The sequence below is a fragment of the Gavialis gangeticus genome, unplaced genomic scaffold (assembly GCF_001723915.1).
Source record: "Gavialis gangeticus isolate Ggan-Ray unplaced genomic scaffold, GavGan_comp1, whole genome shotgun sequence".
NCBI classification, from domain to species: Eukaryota; Metazoa; Chordata; order Crocodylia; family Gavialidae; genus Gavialis; species Gavialis gangeticus.
Window position 1 is genome coordinate 65,090,848 of NW_017729032.1, and position 18,728 is coordinate 65,109,575.

The window sequence follows — 18,728 nt, forward strand, 5'->3', positions numbered from 1 at the left end:
TTTTTTTTTTTTTTTTTTTTTTTTTTTTTTTTTTTTTTTTTTTTTTAAGGTGGGACAATGTATTGACTCGTCAGTTTATCCAAGATACGAAAAGCAGTTTAACAATTTTGGCAGGTTGTACTTTCACATTATATTTTTCAGAAGTGACAGAGTTCTGAAATAACATCATTTTATCTTTTCTTAAATATATTAAAACATAGTAACATCACTGTTACCACAACTAAACAGTTATGATGGGTGTTCTGTGGGGGGAAAAAAGATCATGCAGTAAAAGTGGCGTGATGCAAGCCTGTTAACTTAGACTAGTTTAAGCAGACATTTGAATATGGACAATCTTCTGATTTATGATGCATCAGAAAGATCAAATAAATTACGATCTAAGAACATGCATCTAATTTTTTACAGCTGTTAAACTATATACATGTTCAAGAAATGTTAGTTACTAACACTAAGATTTGTTCTTTACTTACATGAGTTATATAAACTAGCAATGTAAGGTGACTATTCATGAAGTGAAATCTAAAAGTTAACTGAATTGTCCCGTTCTCCTCCGCTCTTCCGGCCCGCAGCACCCCAGCCACACACTTGTAAATGCTTTTCTAAGTTTGCCAGGCATAGATCGAGGTCCTAGAAGTCTATAGCTTCACTGTTGTTTCCTGTTCACTGTGAAACAGGAAATGAAAAAGAATTGGTCTGACGTTGCCTTTTTTTTAAACTTCTGGTAACAGGATTTCGAAGAAGACTTTTGTAAAGGAATGAGAACAGGCCTCAAAACCCAGGTGTCTTGTACAGAATCAATTTTGCAAACCACTAGTCAAAGGGCATGACCCCAAATCTCCCTCAAGTCATTGGAGGGGCTTCCATGTTCTTCTATGTACTTTGGGTCAGGACCACACTGCATTGCCAAATGAGGGAATCTATACCAAATTAAGAATTAAATATGGCGTTTTCAGAATAAGGCAGGGTAGATTTGTACCTTATAAACTAACTCAGATTTTACACATGCACACACACACACAGGGAAGAGTTACGTATTCAACAGACTTTTATATATAGTGTATATATAACAAACTTTTGTGAGCCCAGGCTCACTCAATGAAATGCTGTGAAAAGACGTAAACTGTAAACAGCACTAGGTAGGCTTAAATCATGTACAGTCTTTCAGCCTAGGTTACTATTTGTTTACTGCCACCTAGTGGCATTTTGGTGGTTTGTGCAAAATGAGTTGCTAGTGCCAGTTCAGTTTCCAGTGGAAAAGTTATTCAGGTTTGACAGCCTCAACCGGCATCCCTGCTGGTAGTCTAAAAAGGGAGGGCAAAGACTGGTGGTTCAGATTCTGCCTATCCATTTTAGTCCCCAGAACTGCACTCTCTCTCTCTCAAGTGCTGAAGTTTAAATTTGGTAGGACAACATGAAAATGTAGACTGCTACTCCTGCCCATTTTATATTAGCTTCTGAGGGTAAAAGATTTGAGTATCATGCATGGAAAATGTATCACTTTATACAGGCATTGTGCTTTTAAATGCTATTGTAATCTGAAAAGCAGGTATAAAAATGACATCCTACAATTCATTGATTGCTTCCCTAGTAATCCAACCCCCGGCACTGCAAATTAAGACCCGAGGACAGAAATTTTTTCAAGCTAGAAAATAAACACCAGTAATAAAAAAAATTCAGAACACAGAACTGGAAGTCCCTGGCAGTCATGCCATACAATCTTTTTCAAGAGCTAAACAAACTCCACCTAAGAAATGTTAGTCTGTTTGGATGTTTATACACATGCTAGGAGGGGGCAGGCGGGGGAGGCTTAATTAGAATGGCTCCAAAAACTGCTGAAATTAAAGTGCCCAGAGCATCTTGTGTGTCAGCGTCCCTGCAGTTCAAGACAGCAGTAGGGGTGCTTCATCAAAAGCTCGTTCAACAAGCTTTAAATAAAGCACCCCCCCCACTGCCATTTTGAAGCGTGGCAATGCCAATACATGAAACGCTGGAGCAGACTCAGACTCAGTTAATTGATTCTGCTCCAATGCACTGTAATTACAATGCATTGGAGCAGCCTCACTGCTTGTGTATAGGTACCCTCTCTCTCCACTACTACTGGAAGCTGGTCCAAATCCACACTGCTCTAATACAGTGGTTAGAAACCCTCTAACATCTGCTATTAGAATCCAGCTGATAAATTTTTTTGTGGATATGGAAGCCTAGAGGGTTCATAGTTATGTTTTTTCCATTGTTCTTATGTTTTAGCTTTCACAGAGTTTGTACAATTTTGTCATACTTTCCCAGTATGGGAAAACAGAAATGACAAATGAAGGTACTAGAGTTTTTGCTATTGTAAAGTCAAAAAAAAATCTTTGCACAGCAAGCACAGAAGAAAGCATTTTATTGACAAAACTTATGAGGACCCTCACTCAAATTTTGTGCCTGTGCAAAACTTAAAAGATGCATCCAATCAATTCTAAAATGTCCAGGAATGTTCTGGACATCACTGGACAAAATGCTCCCAATTCTGGTGAAAAGCATTTCTCCGTCTTCAAATTAAAGTATCTGTTGGTGCCACCTATTAATACATTCTAGTTAATGATACACTTCTATCATCTCTGTTCCTCCTTAAAAGAGCTGAATATGTTAACATCCTAAATGACTCAGCTCCCAAATAAAAAGAAAACAATTGTTAGGAAGGGAGTGTGGAGGGGTATCCCAAGGGAACAAAAGGAAAAGAACGGGAAACCCCTCCCGTGGCGGGGACCAGGGCAGAAACAACCCGCGAACACAGAAAAGGAAAAAGTCTTGAAAACAGGGCTTACTTATCCATTCCAGAAACAGGCAGGCCTGACAAGCCGCACCAAGACAGGACGCCCATGCAATTCATCATCCGCTTTTATCTGTGGCTGGGAATGGCGTGAGAAGATGACGTCACAGGAAAACGCCACATGGCAGAAATAGAAGCCAGCGGCGGGGGAACAGCTGCGGGGACAGTGCAGGGAACTGGCTGCAGAGTCGTCCCCTGAGCTGGGCAAGCCCGGCAGAGACCTGGCAGAGGCCAGGGAGAGAGAAGCTGAGGAGGAACCCACGGGCAGGGTCCAAAGATGATTAAAGAAATGCGACCCTGGATGGTGACGAGATGGTCCGGGAAGGACCGTGCCTGTGGACCTGTGGTCCATCGATGCCAGAGTCATGAGTGGGGCGGGTTGAGCCTTTCCTCTTCTTTTTCTTCTTCGTTTCAGTTAGTTGTTCCCTTTTCTTTAATTTTCCCTGAGCCCTAGGACAAGAAGGGCCAAGAGCAACGTTCATAAGATCAAGCAAGCCAGGGCAGCATCAAGGACGGCGGCGCACCATCAGTGACCGTCCTACGCCTGAAGGCATCTAGGTGGAGCAAGAACACCTGGAGCCTGGTAGACAGGGAGGACCCAGGAGGCAACACTGGAGGGCAGGCTGGCTGACCATCGGTTGGCTGTCCCGAGAGGCTGGCGCATGGTTGGGGTGTAGGGGAGGCAGAGCCCCAAGAATACTCACTCAGAGTGATGCCTGATCTGTGAGGAGCAACCAGAAGGAGCCCCACCCCTGAATGGGAGATCCAAGTCGTGGCAGGGTTCCCCTCGGGGAGAACATGACCTGGCATTAAGATTACTGGAGCAGCCTCTGTGGCTGACCCCTGGCGCACGCTCCAAGGAGGCCAGGGAACAGCTGCACGAAGCCAACCAGGTACAAGGAGGAAGAAAAAAAAAAACAAAAACAAAAACACAGAAATGCTCTAGTATGAAAGGAGAATGGGGCATGCAGAACCCCTGGCCAGACAGAAAGTAGGAATAAGTGAAACAGCTACTGCCCCAGAGTAAAATGGGAAACACTGAGGTTAAAGTGACTGGTGAAATACATAGCACCCCGAGCATGAAGAGGGTGAGGGAATTGTTGGGGGCTTCTGAGATGGTAAGACATGGGGTAATAGCACACAGGGAGCATGTAAGGGCATGAAGGTACATAGAGAAGTTCAAGGTGCATGCGAGGAGCTTGTCCTACAGAAGGCAAAAAAAAAAAAAATATGAATCCTAGTTACAGTACTCTTTATATACATAAAAGTAACAAGCAGCTCATTTACATGGGAAGTTGTTGGTTTTCACACATCAGAAGTATGCTGAATGCTGTCTACATACTGGGTGCATCTATATGTGCAATTAATGCACCTGAATTTTCTGCACAGAAAATTCAGGTGCATTAAACTGGGACCCCACACAACTTAACATGCGCCCATTGGGAGCAAATTTTCTCCCCACAGGAGCTGCTCCTGCCCTGCTCCCCTGCAGCAGCCAGGGGGAGCTCCTGGCTCCTCCAGGTACTAGCCTTGGGCTGGCAGGGAATACAGAGATTAGCCCTGATCTCCCCAAGGTAGGGGAGAGCTGTCTCAGCTGCTGGAAAGCTGCTTCCCAGCCACATAGAGAACAGGGGCCAATTTCCATGTGGCTGGGAGGCAGCATCCTGCTAAGCCAAGGCAGGTCTCCCTGCCCTCTGTGGGCTTCTGCTGCCTAGGCTGACTGGGAGCAATTTGCTCCTGGTCAGCATCAACCAGTGCGCTTTGCTGCATTACTTTAATGTTCCAATTTCTAGTACCTGTATTTACAGGTACTAGAACATAGGCATTAGACTAATCTGCTGCATGGTAATTGCTGCATATGTGTAGACAGTTATGCTTAACTGCACATCAAATTAGTCTTATGCACAGTAAAGCATCTTGTGTAGATGCACCCACTGTCACCCAGATTAGGACCTTTGGTTTTACAAGTGGTATTACTTTAAAACCAAAGGCATAGTTGAGATCGACCTCATCAGCTAACTGAAACAGAGATGCATCCAGTTAGTCTATAAAAATGCATCTAGCACAGCTAACTAATACTACTCTAAAACAATACTACCTACCTTTTGGAGCTGAATATTTTTGAAAAAATTAAGATAAAATACATATTTCTGAATGCTTCATACCGAACTGGAGTCTGCGGAAGTATGAGATTGAATTCTTCATCTGGGTTACTTTTCCTTGGTGTTCTCTCCAACTGTAAGCATCTACAGACAGGGAAAATAAAACACAATGAAGTATTGGAGTTTCAATATAGCAAATCCACATTTTCTAAATAGACATATTAAAGCAGCAGAAAAAAAGCCATGGGACAGATTTTCATATATGTTCAGTATCCAGCAGCTCTCATTAATATTCTTCATGTGCAGCTATATTAAGAGTTTGTCCTAGCTTTACTCTATTGACTTTTAGTCCATTTTTAGTCCACTACTACATTTTTCTAGCCCAGACAAGGCCAAAGAAAATCATTTTAAATTTTGAGTGCACTAAAAATTCTCTTACCTCAATTTCTTAATTTTTGCTTTAAATCCAAGTGTCTATATGTACCTGGACCAGACGGGGCCCATAAACTGGCTTCACATGTCAGATCTAGCATGTCCCAGAGTTGGCATTACATACCACAAGCATCCCAGAGGGGCCAGCATAAGATCACAATGCATGTGGCACCTATATTCGGTGTATGTTCCATGCTGGATCCAGTGTGCATCCTGGAGCAACCAGAACATGCACCACACTTATTGTGGCACCTGTTCTGGGACTTGCACTAGATCTGGGATGAAGTGGATGGACAATTCCCAAGTGGCTGGAGTGGGCAACACATGCAGCATGATCTTGGAGCAGGCACTACATGCAGAGCTATCCAGTATGCACCTCATGCTGCATATGGGTCAACTGAAACCCACAGGCAGTACCAGAGGCCAGATGATATAGCTCCACAAGCTTTGACACCCCTGAACTAATACAATGAATGGGATTGTTAGCTAGTATGTGTTAACTCGCTTTTAAATTCCACTTGGCACTCAAAGAGTAAGACAGTAACGTTTAAAAGTACATTAACATATCTTAAAAGGTGATGTTTAAAAGCATAAGGATTTTCAGACCAGAAGGACCTTATTTTTCCCATCTGGAAGGGAAAAAAGAGAGCTCAAGAGAGGTTTCATTTTTTCTGCTGTAATATGGAAATTAAAACAAAAAAAAGAATAGAAATTCATAAAAAATTTTACCCGTCTATGCGATCAGGCTGTAGAGTTTCATCATGGTCCAGAAATAATCTCGCATCTATGTCTTTGTTTTTCAGGTAAACCTCTTCATATTGCCTTGAGAGAGTCTCAACCTCAAAAAGATACTGAAAAGCTTTATTACTGGATAAATGAACACTACTGTGATCCTGTTGTAGGTGAGAAAGATTTGTTTCTGCATTATAACATAATTTATAATATTCCTAACAAACTACTCTAGGATCACAAACACCTGTCTTCCACGAGCAATACATCCTGTTGCCCAAAATACCCTCTTTTATACCTTTTGTAGCAGGAAGTGTGCCTGAGTGCTGCAGTACTCTCGTAATCCCCCGATAGCGTAACAGACAGATTACTCTAAATTGCAGCCAAGGTTAAAATAGCTCCAGCCAATGCCAGAATCAGAAAACTGTACAGGTGTCCTGGAGCCACAATTATTATTTGTTCCTGTCCTGAGTGGAGCTATGATGCCATCTCTTAACAGGTTTACTCAAAATAATGAAAAAAAATCTGAGTTCTATTACATAACTTTCTTTCCATACATGTTTGTAATTTGTTCAAAATGTGACCTTTTGCACAAGTTTCCAGAAACTCACAGTTTGTATTTGTTTGGGTTTTTTTAGAGGAATTCTTCCACTACAAAAGGAACAGCCCTTACAAACTACGCTGTTGCTGCTGTTTTAGCCCACAGGTCTTCAATTGAAAACAGCAGCAATAATTGTTTCAGTTTACCGGTAACTCCCACATACAGCATAAACAATGAATGTCAAATGCAGCAAAGTGGACAATATAAATGCAATTTAAAAGTACAGGAAGTTTTTCTTCATTTTAAAAAGAAAATTAAAACAAATGTTAAATGAAAAAAGTTCAGTTCCATAAAGTAAAACAAAATGATCCATGCTGCTAGATCCTGTTGTGCTGACCATAACTAAAGGCTGAACATAGTTCAGATGTAACAAAAGATTTTTTTTTTTTTTTTTTAAACATAGACTACATTTGACCACAGCCTATAATTGTTTATAGTTGTATTGTTCTGGGATATCTCCTGAATTACTTATTTCAAGGGAAAGAACGCTAGGGCCCTGGGCCTTCAATTCCCACCCACAAGAGTTCAGGAGACAACAATTCTCAGGTGGTGGTTTTGATGTAGGTTTCTATGTGAGGTTTATGTAGGACCAGCAGTGGTTAAACTGTGTTGTACTGGTAGGGAGGCCTTACTGATCTCACAGTTAGGAACTATGTATTCTGCTTACTTTGTCTCTAACCAAGGGAGCTGAAAAGGTTGATTTTTCATGGTTTGGGACCAATTGTTAAAGATCATCAAGACTGTAGCTGATTTAACATGCAGGACAACAACAACAACAACAACTGCCTGTGACAGGACTTGTATTTGGGGAATTTCTTTCGGCCATGTTAAATGCCTAAATAAAAAATTCACAATTACTTTAATACTGGAAACCTTTATGCATTTTAAACACAGATTTAGGTCCACTTTGCTTCAGTAGATATCAACTTTTTCCAAGTTACCAGCTTTAACATGGACTCAAAATAGTACGCTTAATTTTGTATTGATTCGCCAAAGTCATCTTAATCTGATTTTCAAGATGACAAGCTAATACATTTTATATTTCAGAAAAGGTTACTTCTTTAGGTCCAATCCTCCAAGTGACTGCAGGCAAGTATACTGCAGCATCCTTACAAAGGTCCAAAGCGAAAAGAGCTCTGCAAGGATACAACAGGCTATATCTTTATTGCCTGTAAAACACCATCTAAATCTTTAGGATATTTTTACTACAGCAAAAAAGCTGAAATTCCTACATTTGGTTAAATTTAACTTGAGAAGGCATTTATTTTCTTATTTTACAGGTGGAACACTTGATTTTGTGACTTTTTCATTTGCAGTAATTCATACCTCACTGCAATGAGAGGTGCACATCTTCGTTTAACCTTGACTATATTTTGTTTTCACAAGAGTAATGAATGCAATTCCTGGGAAGTTTATATAACATTTTATTCAGAAAAATAAATACCATAGAATCACAGGGCTGGAGGACAAGTCAAGTCTCCTCTATTCTAAACTCCTGCACATTTGAAAGACTTACTACTCCTAAACTATCCAAAAAAGAGAACTCACCTAAAAAAAGGCATGTTGTAAATTCAAAAGCTGCCTCACGACAATTGTTCTATGATTTAAGAGAGTATGTTAAGACATCGTGTTAAGAAAACCCATGATGTTAAGAAGCAGGGGGAACAGGAAGAGGAGGGGGGAGGAAAATCTATCAAGTGTCTTGGAAATCCCATTTTCTTTTAAAGAGCCTGTTTTGTTAGATATCTACTAAAGATGACACTAGAATTTTGGCACATAAAGGATGTTCAAGCTAAATGTTTTAGGTTTTCAGAAGTGCAGAGTATTTGTTTAACGGTCTTAAATTACTCTAAATTACCTCTGGGAGTCCATTTGAAGCTACAATACCAACAGAATTCAAGAATGGAATGAAGCTTGTGAAATACACATTTTTGACCTAGAAAAAGTAGAGAGGTATAATATTACTAATGTACAATGATACCAAAACAGACACTGCTGTTAAACATATTAAAGCAGGGCTGACAGTGAGGAGTCATTCTTAAGTTACCAGGACATCAGCAGCAGCAGCAATCCCTCGCTGTTGAGGATGACTGTCTTTCATGACTTTTGCATCTGTCAGTCCAAAGGTGGCTGAAAACCAATCCTGGATTGACAGATTCTACTGCACATTTCCATGTGGGGTGGATTCCTGATTCAGTCTGCAACACACTTCTGGGAGTGGTGGAAACAGCTTGCACCAGAACTACTACTTAACTGTTTATTTTAGAGAAAAATGTCTGAACTTGTCTCGACCACTAAAATTTTTTAATTACTAAATTATATGTGCAGGTATATAGAGCTTTCTGAACTATGAAAGAAATAATGGCACCCTTACAAGCCTTACCACCAAGGCTTCCGCTCAAAACAGACTGTGGAGATATTCATAATCACCTCTTTCTTACATGCTTTGATCAGCATATACCTCAAAGGCCACTACTGTAATATCACAAAAGAAGAAGGTGTTGAATAAATAAAGAAGATTGGGAATGGCACACCACCTCCAGCAGTAAAATTTAAATAGATGATGATCACCTCTAATTTAAAAGTACCTCTAACTTCTGTTTAAGCTACTTTTAGCTGATATTGAATATAATATTAGAAGCTGTTTAGGATCGGGAATCCAGAAAAAAGATGACAAAGCTGATATGGAAATACAGAGCACCCGAGCGAGGGACTAACAATAGAGGGATGGGGGTGAGCAGGGGAATGCAACTAGGTTACAGGCAATACACATGTTATAACAAGATCTAAGACTGTACCCTTTAAAAAGCAAAAGTGTTACCTCATCTAAATTACAATCGTGTTCCTTACAAAGGACTTCAATAACTTTTGTGTCTGTCTCAGTTTGCTTTGATGTACGCGTGCTCCTGTTCTGACCTCGCCTTGGAGTTCGAGTTGAGCCATTAATAGATACTGTATTCACAGCAGATTCTGTAAGGACAGTTAGAATTACCAAAGAATTAAAAGCAGATTTTTTTAACAATGCGAACTGAAAGAAAGTACACTGAACTATGGTGCATTTTAAAAACCTTTTAAAGAAGAGTACCTAAAAATTTCACCTCGCAGAATAACAATAATAAAAAACCCACTTCTGTCATAAAAGGGTGCTACATCATACAGAATCCCCATTAATATGATACAAGCCTAAATAAATCTTTGAACAACTTATCCTAAATTTTATTTCACCTCTAAAGCCATGTAAGCTGCACTCAAGGGCCTCAGCTGAAATTCTGCCTTGCCTGAATCCTTGAAAAACTGGTAACAGAAAAAGATGGGTGTATCTTCCTCATCCTTAAAGCTTTTAGTGACTCTAATCTTAAGGCTAACATGAAGGCATGTTACAAACATTAATCCATTAACAGTTTTTCAGGACTTGACTGGAATGGAACGGTACTGCAGTTGGAGTAGAAACAGATGTCATCAAATGAAGTGGATCGCCTATGCTGGGATGTGTCCCAGCACAACTGATCCAACTCAGTGGTTGAAACGTATCACCCACTGATGCTGCTGGACAACAAACAACACGATATCCCAGAGCTTGAGGGGACTGGTTCTGCATACCCCAGAAATTCCTGTGCAGGACTAGGCCCCCTCAAACTGTGCGAGTGCCTGTTCAATGCTCCCCGCTTATTAAGATATGCCCCTGGTGACAAGAAAACAGGAATAGGGATAAACGAGTACTTAAAGACTTTGGTCACAAACTGCTCCATCAATTAATCTAATCAAAATTTAAATATAACTATTCTATCCTAACATACTTAAAAATATTTACTATGTTCATTGTGGATACTATTTAAGCCCTACCAGGAACTTATGTTAAAGCTCAGAAATGAGTCAAGGTTATGAACACAAGATTAAAACCCTTACTGTATGGTTCCTTGAGCAATGCTGGTGGTGCAAGTTTGATAAAATAATCGAGAACACACAGCAATAACTGGAAAGAGATCACCAGGTCATCTTCCATCTGTAACACTTTTCCTGAAAAATGTAAAAAGCTTTGAGCCAATGCTGGGAGTTTTAAATAGACAGAAGGACTTAAATACTTAATTTAAAAACCCCTATGACTGGATTCTAAAAAACATCACCTAGAACCTAGATCATGAACATCTTTGAAGTTTGATGCATTTAAACCAGTAGGGCTCAATCTTTGGGCCACCACTAGGCCCCAAGCACCAGAGTGATCCAGCATGCACACTGTCATCCAACCTGTGGGACTCCCCGCAGGTCCAAATACAGCAATGGGGGCACCTCCAGCAATTAACTTATGGAACTCATTGCCACAAAATGGTGTGAAGCATGACAACTTAACCTAATTTAAGAGGGGATTGAATATTCTTGGAGAAAAAGTCCTTCAGTATGTACTGAAAGTGGTAGATAGGGATGCAGCCTCAAAGTCAGGACTTCCTAGCCTCTGAACACTGAAAGCTGCAACAGGACTGCCACATTTTTCAGCCCCTTCCCACCATTCAGCTATGGCAGAGATGCAGCTTCCAGCTGGTGGGGAGCTGCACTGGGACCAGGTATCTGCAGATTGTGGTGCTGCTGTAGCTTCTACCTGTTCCCCTTCTTCCCCGTGACTGCTGCACAGCCAGCTGCAACCTGCCCAGCCCCAGAGCAGCTCACCACCAGCTGGAAGCTGCTTCCATACTGCAGCCAAGGTGTGAGGGGAAGTGGCAGCAGTACAGATGCTGTTTGTAGCAGTGTGAGCCCTGGTGCAGCGCCCTACAGGCTGAAAACTGCACACATGCCGCATCCAGGGAGCAAGGGGAAGTGACAATGCTGTGTTCCCAGCTGTCTGGCCCCAGCACAAGTGCAAGAAAAGTTCCTTACTGCAGATGCATTGCCAAAACTACCTGCCCATGTCAGACCACAGCTAGGAGGTAGAGCCGACCAGCTCCAGTAGCTCCACAGCTGCAAGCTGCCAAAACCTGGCCTAAATATCTATGAAGGCATATGCTGGAAGAGTACTAGCTCCTTCTCATTGCTTTAATTCAATAAAGGGGTAAAGCTAAAGAACCCATCAAATTTCATGTATTTTTATGCTAGAGAATTTTAACAAAGAATTTTCACTGGTTCAGCTGCTCCTAAGTAGGCTCAATTGATACATCTGTAAGCATACCAGAAGACACAAGAGCACTGTCTCCATTTGGTCTCTTACTGATGCAAGCTGGACTAGTGCTAGCAGATTTTTTGATGAATTCCTTACCAGATCAGTGGTGCTCAACCTTTTACCCCACAGACCAGGGGCACAGTCAGTCTGTGGGCTGGATCAAGCCATCGGTGGGCCAGATTAGACCATGGAGCACAACACCACCCTGCCCCATGTGCCAGGACTTCTCCCCCCCCCCCCCCAGGATTAGGCCTTGCAGCTCAGACTACCCCCACCTGGTCCCATCTGCTTCCACTGCTGAATTTATGACCCATGGGAAGCTCCACAGGTTGGATGACAGTGCCACAGGACAGAGGTTGAGCACTTCTGTTCTAGTGAAGCCTTATAAGACCATACAATTATAACAATATGGCTTTTGTCACTTATCCTTAACATGAGCCCTAACCATTGCTAAAGGGAACCTTCCAGGCCTATTTGAAATATAAATGCTGCCAAGTTCTTGCCAACTTCCTACCAAGAAGATAGGACCAAATTACAGAACAGGAGCTTTCTAGATGACAAAAAATATCCTGAGTACTACAACATTTTGCAGTCCCCAATGCCAGACAAAGTTCACCAAAATTACAGAAGAGTCAGCAAATTTCTACAAGACTATGGAATCATAGAAGATTATGGGATCTCATTATGATATCTGTAACCAGGATGTTTCTCATATTGGAGATATAAAACTGAAATCCATAAATTTTCTCCAATGAAACCATGAAAACAATACGATAATAATCACAACTTACCTTTAGCCAACAAAAAAGTGATCCAAGAAATCTTTTGAACTAACATGGAATTGAGTTCATCAGAAATTCTGTAAATCAACCACAGAAACGAGGTAGTGAACATTTCACATAACAGTTCTTCAATTTTGAACCTAGTCCACAGAGTTTACTCAGGTCCATGAATGTATTCATTTAGGGCAACAAGCATTAGATATTTTAAAAAGTATATTGATAATCTCAATGCATTCCTCATGAAATTAACACAGCAAATTTTGAAATGGAAAGATTAGATACTTTTTTTTTTTCCTTTTCAAAGAAGTATACGTGTTACTTACATTATACAAAGAAAGTGAATGCAGCAATGTATTCAATTGTTCAAGCAACTCTCTCACTCACATTTCTGACTCAGGCTCTATTCACCAGTTACAGTATTTATTGAATAGCTCGCTTTGGGAGTTGTGCCAGCATCTTCTCATTCTTTATGTGATGCTACAATCATAAAGTCTATCCTTCAAATGTTTGTTCCCTCCATATCAAGGTGAAGTCATTCAGGGAGCACAAAACACCTGACCAAGCACATTTATTAACCATAATATACTTACTGGATCTGTTGGTGTTACCAGTCTTAGCAGTCAGACAAATAAAACACTAAAACATATTTTGAATCTTAATTTTTAGGTATAGTTTTATATTTTATGTAATCAAGAAAGTCAAGCTTACTGATTATTAGGCTGTGCCACATAAATAAGTCCACAAATCCTAAAAAAAAAAAAAACAAAAAACAACATTGAACTGACTCATAAAAGATATATAAAATTTTTTTAAATTGTGTAGTATCCTTTGGTTCAGCTAATCTAAAACCCTTGCTGTCTCTCAAAATGTCCACTATTCACAGAAACTATTGTTTATCTCCCTTTTGAGAATCACAACTAATGTCAGACTCAACGACTGCTTTTAACTACAGTTGAGTTACAAGAAGCTGTTACTGTTTGAATGCTTACATTTATGTAATAAAGCATTTTAAACTAGGTGTAAATAAATTGTGATGGTTTTTCTCCCCCCAAAACCCCAGGATTCACTTCTCTCAGTGGCTTGTAAAGATACAGCAAAGACTGTAGCATCATAATTTGCTACTATGTGAAACAGTATCTTAAAGCAGTCTCAAAGCCGTCACCGCTTCACTATTGCCACCTCATTTTACTGCATGTCTCTCAGTACCTGATGCTCCTTCTTTAGGAAGAAAGAATCACAGGCATGTGGAGTTAAAAAGTCCTGGTTGAAGAATGGACAACTTTAAATGTAGCTGAAGGGTAAACTAAAGGCTAAGGGTCCAGAAATCAAGATGACAAGATTTTAAAAATCATAGCATTTAAGTTAGACTCATTTTCTGAGAACCCTATATTGGTTACACTGTTCTAAAGTTTTTGTAATTTGTTTGACAGTCCCTTCTTTTGTAATGCCATGTGAACACCTCCCTGCCCCGTCCCTCAAAAAATAACACACAAAAAACCCCATAAAGTAGGGACAAATACCACCTAACTATTAAAGGGTAAGATTAGGAAAGAATGCATATTTAAAAGATGTGGACTTAAGTAAGAGAGTGATGGCTATATAGTCCATAAAGAGCTATAGTAGGTACAAATAATATATTAAGACTTTCAGGACACTTCAGGGATTCAGTATTCTAAAAACATTACTGAGATCCCTACAGCCCAAAATACTACAATTAACTGGGTTAGATTTCAAGAATAAAGAATGAATTGACACTGTTGCCTATTTAAGGAAGTGAGAAGACTAAACATACTGCGCTCCTTGATATGGCTGAGTGTCAATGCAACAAGGGAAAAAAAAAGGGCCTGTTGCTAAGCAACCAAAAAAAGAATAGTTTCTGAATATATAGAAATGCTAGCAGAAGCAGTAACATGACTGGTACAAGACAGAACAAACAGGAGCTGGAAATCAGTCTGTAGGCAGCCACTTCATAATGTCTGAACTTCATAGCTACCATCTTCAAAAGCATGTATTAGGATGGAAAATGCTTACGGTTAATTAGTACCTCTACCTTCACATCACTTTACTTCAGCATCTGGGTTGTGACAGCTGACTATAATCAATATCACTCACATGAAGGGTTAATGAATGACATATCTAGGCCCTTTGACAGTTCTGAATGCACTGACACAAAAATACAATGGTGCAAAGTTGCACAGCTGTAAAATACCTTGGGACTGTGAAACAAAACTGATAATCCCATAAGCTTTATGAAACTCTCCCATCCATGCTGAATACTTTTACATACCCATGGAGAGCTGCTTTACAGAAAAAACTTCACTGAATGCAGTTAAACAAGAAACTAAGCATTACAAGAGATGCTGAAGTAATAGCAATGAAGCACATGCACGTCAGCACGTCACAAATTTTAAGGAGAGTTCACTCCTGCCCAATTACACACACACACACACACACACACACACACACACACACACACACACACACACACACACACACACACACACACACACACACACACACACACACACACCCTTATCTTTGAAGAATTATCAACTGTGCTGAATCATCCCTTAAGTTGTACCACTATTTTTTCCATCATTTGTTAACGGACGCACAGAAAGCTCTAGTCTACTGCACTCGTGGCGGGGTGTTGTCCTCACCTAGTTGATCTGGGTTATGCAAGCCTGCTGTCTCCTCATATTACACTCCCGTATGCATGATCAGGCAAGACATTCAAAATTGCTCACCCTCAGACACGAGATGATAGCAAACTATTCTCCATTAGTACTCTCAACTCCTGGGAGACAGATTCTCCAAATCTAAAGCCCAGGGTTCGTTTGTTTTACAGACATGCTCATAACTCAACATTTTCCTCACATATTTGGACTGCTGTTTTGTGTGTGGTATTTTTGTACAAAGTCTATTACAGGTTCCTCAAACTTGAATGTGGATGCAATACAATTTGAAGGGGAGAGGAAGGAATAGTAAAATAGAAGGGAAAGGAGAAATAAATGGAAGGAAAAGCAAAAAAAGATTAAATGGAGGAAACCTACAATATCTCTTTGGTTGTTGGAGAAAGAGAGATGTGAATGGCCTAGCACAACAGGCTATGGACCCATTTGCCATAGCAATTAAAAAAAAAAAAAAACAGCAACCACAATGGGGTTTAAGTAACACACCATAATATTTAAGGGGTGAATATGAATTATGAATGTCTGAATAAGTGTTAAGTGCTCAGTTAGCTGATACGTAAAAACTAGGAAGTATATTCAGAATTTAAGATGGTCACTCCAAGTATCTGTATTTTAGAAATTTAAATAAATAAATATGGACTACCAAAGAATGCATCAATTCAAATTAAAGGAGAAAAATGCACATTACCTTTCAAACTTGCGATATAGTGCAAGTAATACTTCATATTTCTTCTGTAGTCGTGACACAGTACTATCAACATTAGTGCTTATGGTATCCATGTTACTATCCATTTGCTTCAACAACTGAAAAAATGTACATGCACTGCAAGGAGGAAGAATGACAAAGAACATTTATTTTTTTAAAGAAAAATAGGTAAAAGTCTAGAAAGTAACTGTAATTCTACAAAAGTAGTTTTATAGAATTACATTCTCTTGTTACCAACCTATCCCAATACTGAAGATCACATTTCTTTTGGCTAACAGCATCCTACTGGGACTGTATGAGATGCAGATACATTAAAGACACTGCAAACAAGTGGCAAAATGAGCAGAGTAAGTTTAACTGCATTTCCTTTTCAATACAAGAAGCCACAGGAGCAAGACTTCACATTAACTGGCAGGGGGGAGGGCAGGTTATGGAACCTGTGTGGAGAATACATTTTAAAAGTCCTCAATTACCACAGGGTATCTGTTCCAAGTGAGTATCCACAGATTGCATTCATGATGACTACCACGCAGTTGATGACAAGCTTCGAATGGGGTATGAGTTTTACTTGAACAGTGACTGAAAGACAGTACTCCCAAAACTAGCATCAACTGTAACAAGTTGTGACTGCATAAGATACACACTTGGGGTGCAGACAGATGTCACGTTTGAAAAATTTCAAATACCTTTGAAGTGCTCTATAAATAGGCAAAGTGCTCCAAAATAGTACCTGCTGAAGGGAGCAGAAACAGCCCCTTGAGATGGGGGCTCTGGAGAGGGCCAGGGAGCAGAACTGCAGTGTACTGCAGTACTCCCTGGCTAGAGAGCATGCCACTGCATACAGCCACAGATACTGTGAAGCACTCCAGCTGTGGGACATGACCAGGGCTGTATGTCTGATGGCTGAAATGCTACATTTTGTAAATGTTTCCAAGCCTATTACACTTGGAAGTGGTTTCAAATGTTATAACCATATGCAAGCTTGGATAAACTCTGAGTAAGTATAAGTCAGCCTTTGTCAGAAAATGCCACAAACACCTTAGTTTTGTTTCTGAATATTTTATCCCATTTAATAAAGTGTTGACAAATATGGTTTCTTTCCTCTTTTCACTTCTTGCCTCTATACCAATTGTCAGTGGAGCAGAAATTTCTGTAAAGGTTGAGCTTCTCTGCAAAGAGTGAAGGGCCAAGAGGCAGAGGATACCAACTTTCTGGTGGTGAACATCCTCAGAGGTCAGTAGGGCAAGGTAATACAGGGAAGTCAGAGGTTCATCCCACCTGGTATCCTATGACGTCTACATCTCTTCCAAATCCCACTGACCAGTTCTGCTTCGGGATTTCTGACTTCAGTCAAGCTGCCCAAAGGGAGGATGAGTGCATAAGGTTTTCTGCTATGCTGGTGGAAATGAGGACCAAGGAATGTGTCCCCACTAAGGGAGAGACAGTCCTATCATGATTACCAGACCAGCAAACTAGGGAGATTGGTCACAGTGGTGTCACCCATACCAGACGTGGAGACTCAACATGGAGACTTGATCAGGTCACAGATCACCCCTTCCTCCTGTACCATAACAGAGATGTCGCCTGTTCCAGCCAGTCTGGGACCCAGATGTCCAGCCCTGGTGTGGTGGGGGCAGATGCTGTATACATGTGGGCGGATGCTGTATACAGAATGCGTCCCATATCTTGCTTCTGGGGCTGGTCTGACTCATACCATGCCCCCTGTGGGTCTGCTCAAACCACAGGGCAGCTCCAGAGGCCAGATGGCAGGGCTCCACAGGCAGGATCTGACTTATGGTCAGATCCTGTCTGACACCCTTGCTCTACAGCAAGAGATTGTGTAAAAGCTCCCTCAAGTTTTCCTAACCACAGCAGTGGTACAGGATCCACCAACATACTGCAGTGCTGCATATTGTTTTACTGCAAAGGAAATTAGTACCAATGCCTCAGCTACCAGAGAGAGAGTCAGGACCAAAATTATGAATACTGCCATAATTAACAAAAGGAGAACTAGAAGTTGTAAAGTGCAACTTATCCCTGGAATAAAGTGGTAAAACTTCCTCTACAGCGGACTTCAAGTCTACACAATAAATTTGTAGGTCCAAACCGACTAAAACAAAAAAGCATGGTAATCTCAGAGTAGAAACACTGCCCGATTATTTGATTGCTGGCACCTCAATTTTCACAGTAAAACATACCTTAGACCTATACTTTTCAGAAGTTCTGTAAAAGTGAATGTTATCTCATCCAGATCAACTGCTACAATAAAGATACAGATTCCCCATATCTCCTCCTTCTTTTTGATGTAGGCCTCCTAGAAGAGAAGAAAAGATAACTTTCACTTAACTTTATGAATTACCAGATGAAGGAACATAAATCTGTCTACCTAAACAAAAAGCTAAAAACAGTCGCTTACGATTTCTAGTTACTTGGCAATTCAAAGCATATTACAAATAGTATTTTTATCTTGCATAGAAAAATCCATTCAAATATGCATTCCTGCAATACAAGCTTTATTTTCTCTGTAAATTTTAAAATAGCTTCAAAATGGGTACTTTGCGTTGGTCTTTCATCAGTCCCATGGGATGCCCATGCCCGCTACGGGACAGGGAGGTCTGGGTGAGGGAGACCCCCTGCCTTCCATCAATGCTGACCTCGTGAAGGAACACCCTGAGAGGCTCTGGATACCTTCAAGTCAGCCAGCCCTGACAATCTACACCCC

General features: G+C 40.6%; 1 protein-coding gene across 1 annotated transcript in view; it reads right to left on the bottom strand.

Moving 5' to 3' along the window:
- RB1 (RB transcriptional corepressor 1) overlaps positions 1–18,728 on the bottom strand; it is a 157,051-nt gene that overhangs the window by 94,022 nt on the left and 44,301 nt on the right. Inside the window, exons 3-11 of the mRNA XM_019523811.1 lie at positions 18,205–18,320; positions 15,989–16,123; positions 13,316–13,354; positions 12,617–12,684; positions 10,583–10,693; positions 9,498–9,646; positions 8,535–8,612; positions 6,076–6,185; positions 4,978–5,058 (exon numbers count right to left, since the gene is read on the bottom strand). Of these exons, the coding sequence (XP_019379356.1) occupies positions 4,978–5,058; positions 6,076–6,185; positions 8,535–8,612; positions 9,498–9,646; positions 10,583–10,693; positions 12,617–12,684; positions 13,316–13,354; positions 15,989–16,123; positions 18,205–18,320 (887 nt within the window). The remainder of the gene's footprint in view (positions 1–4,977; positions 5,059–6,075; positions 6,186–8,534; positions 8,613–9,497; positions 9,647–10,582; positions 10,694–12,616; positions 12,685–13,315; positions 13,355–15,988; positions 16,124–18,204; positions 18,321–18,728) is intronic.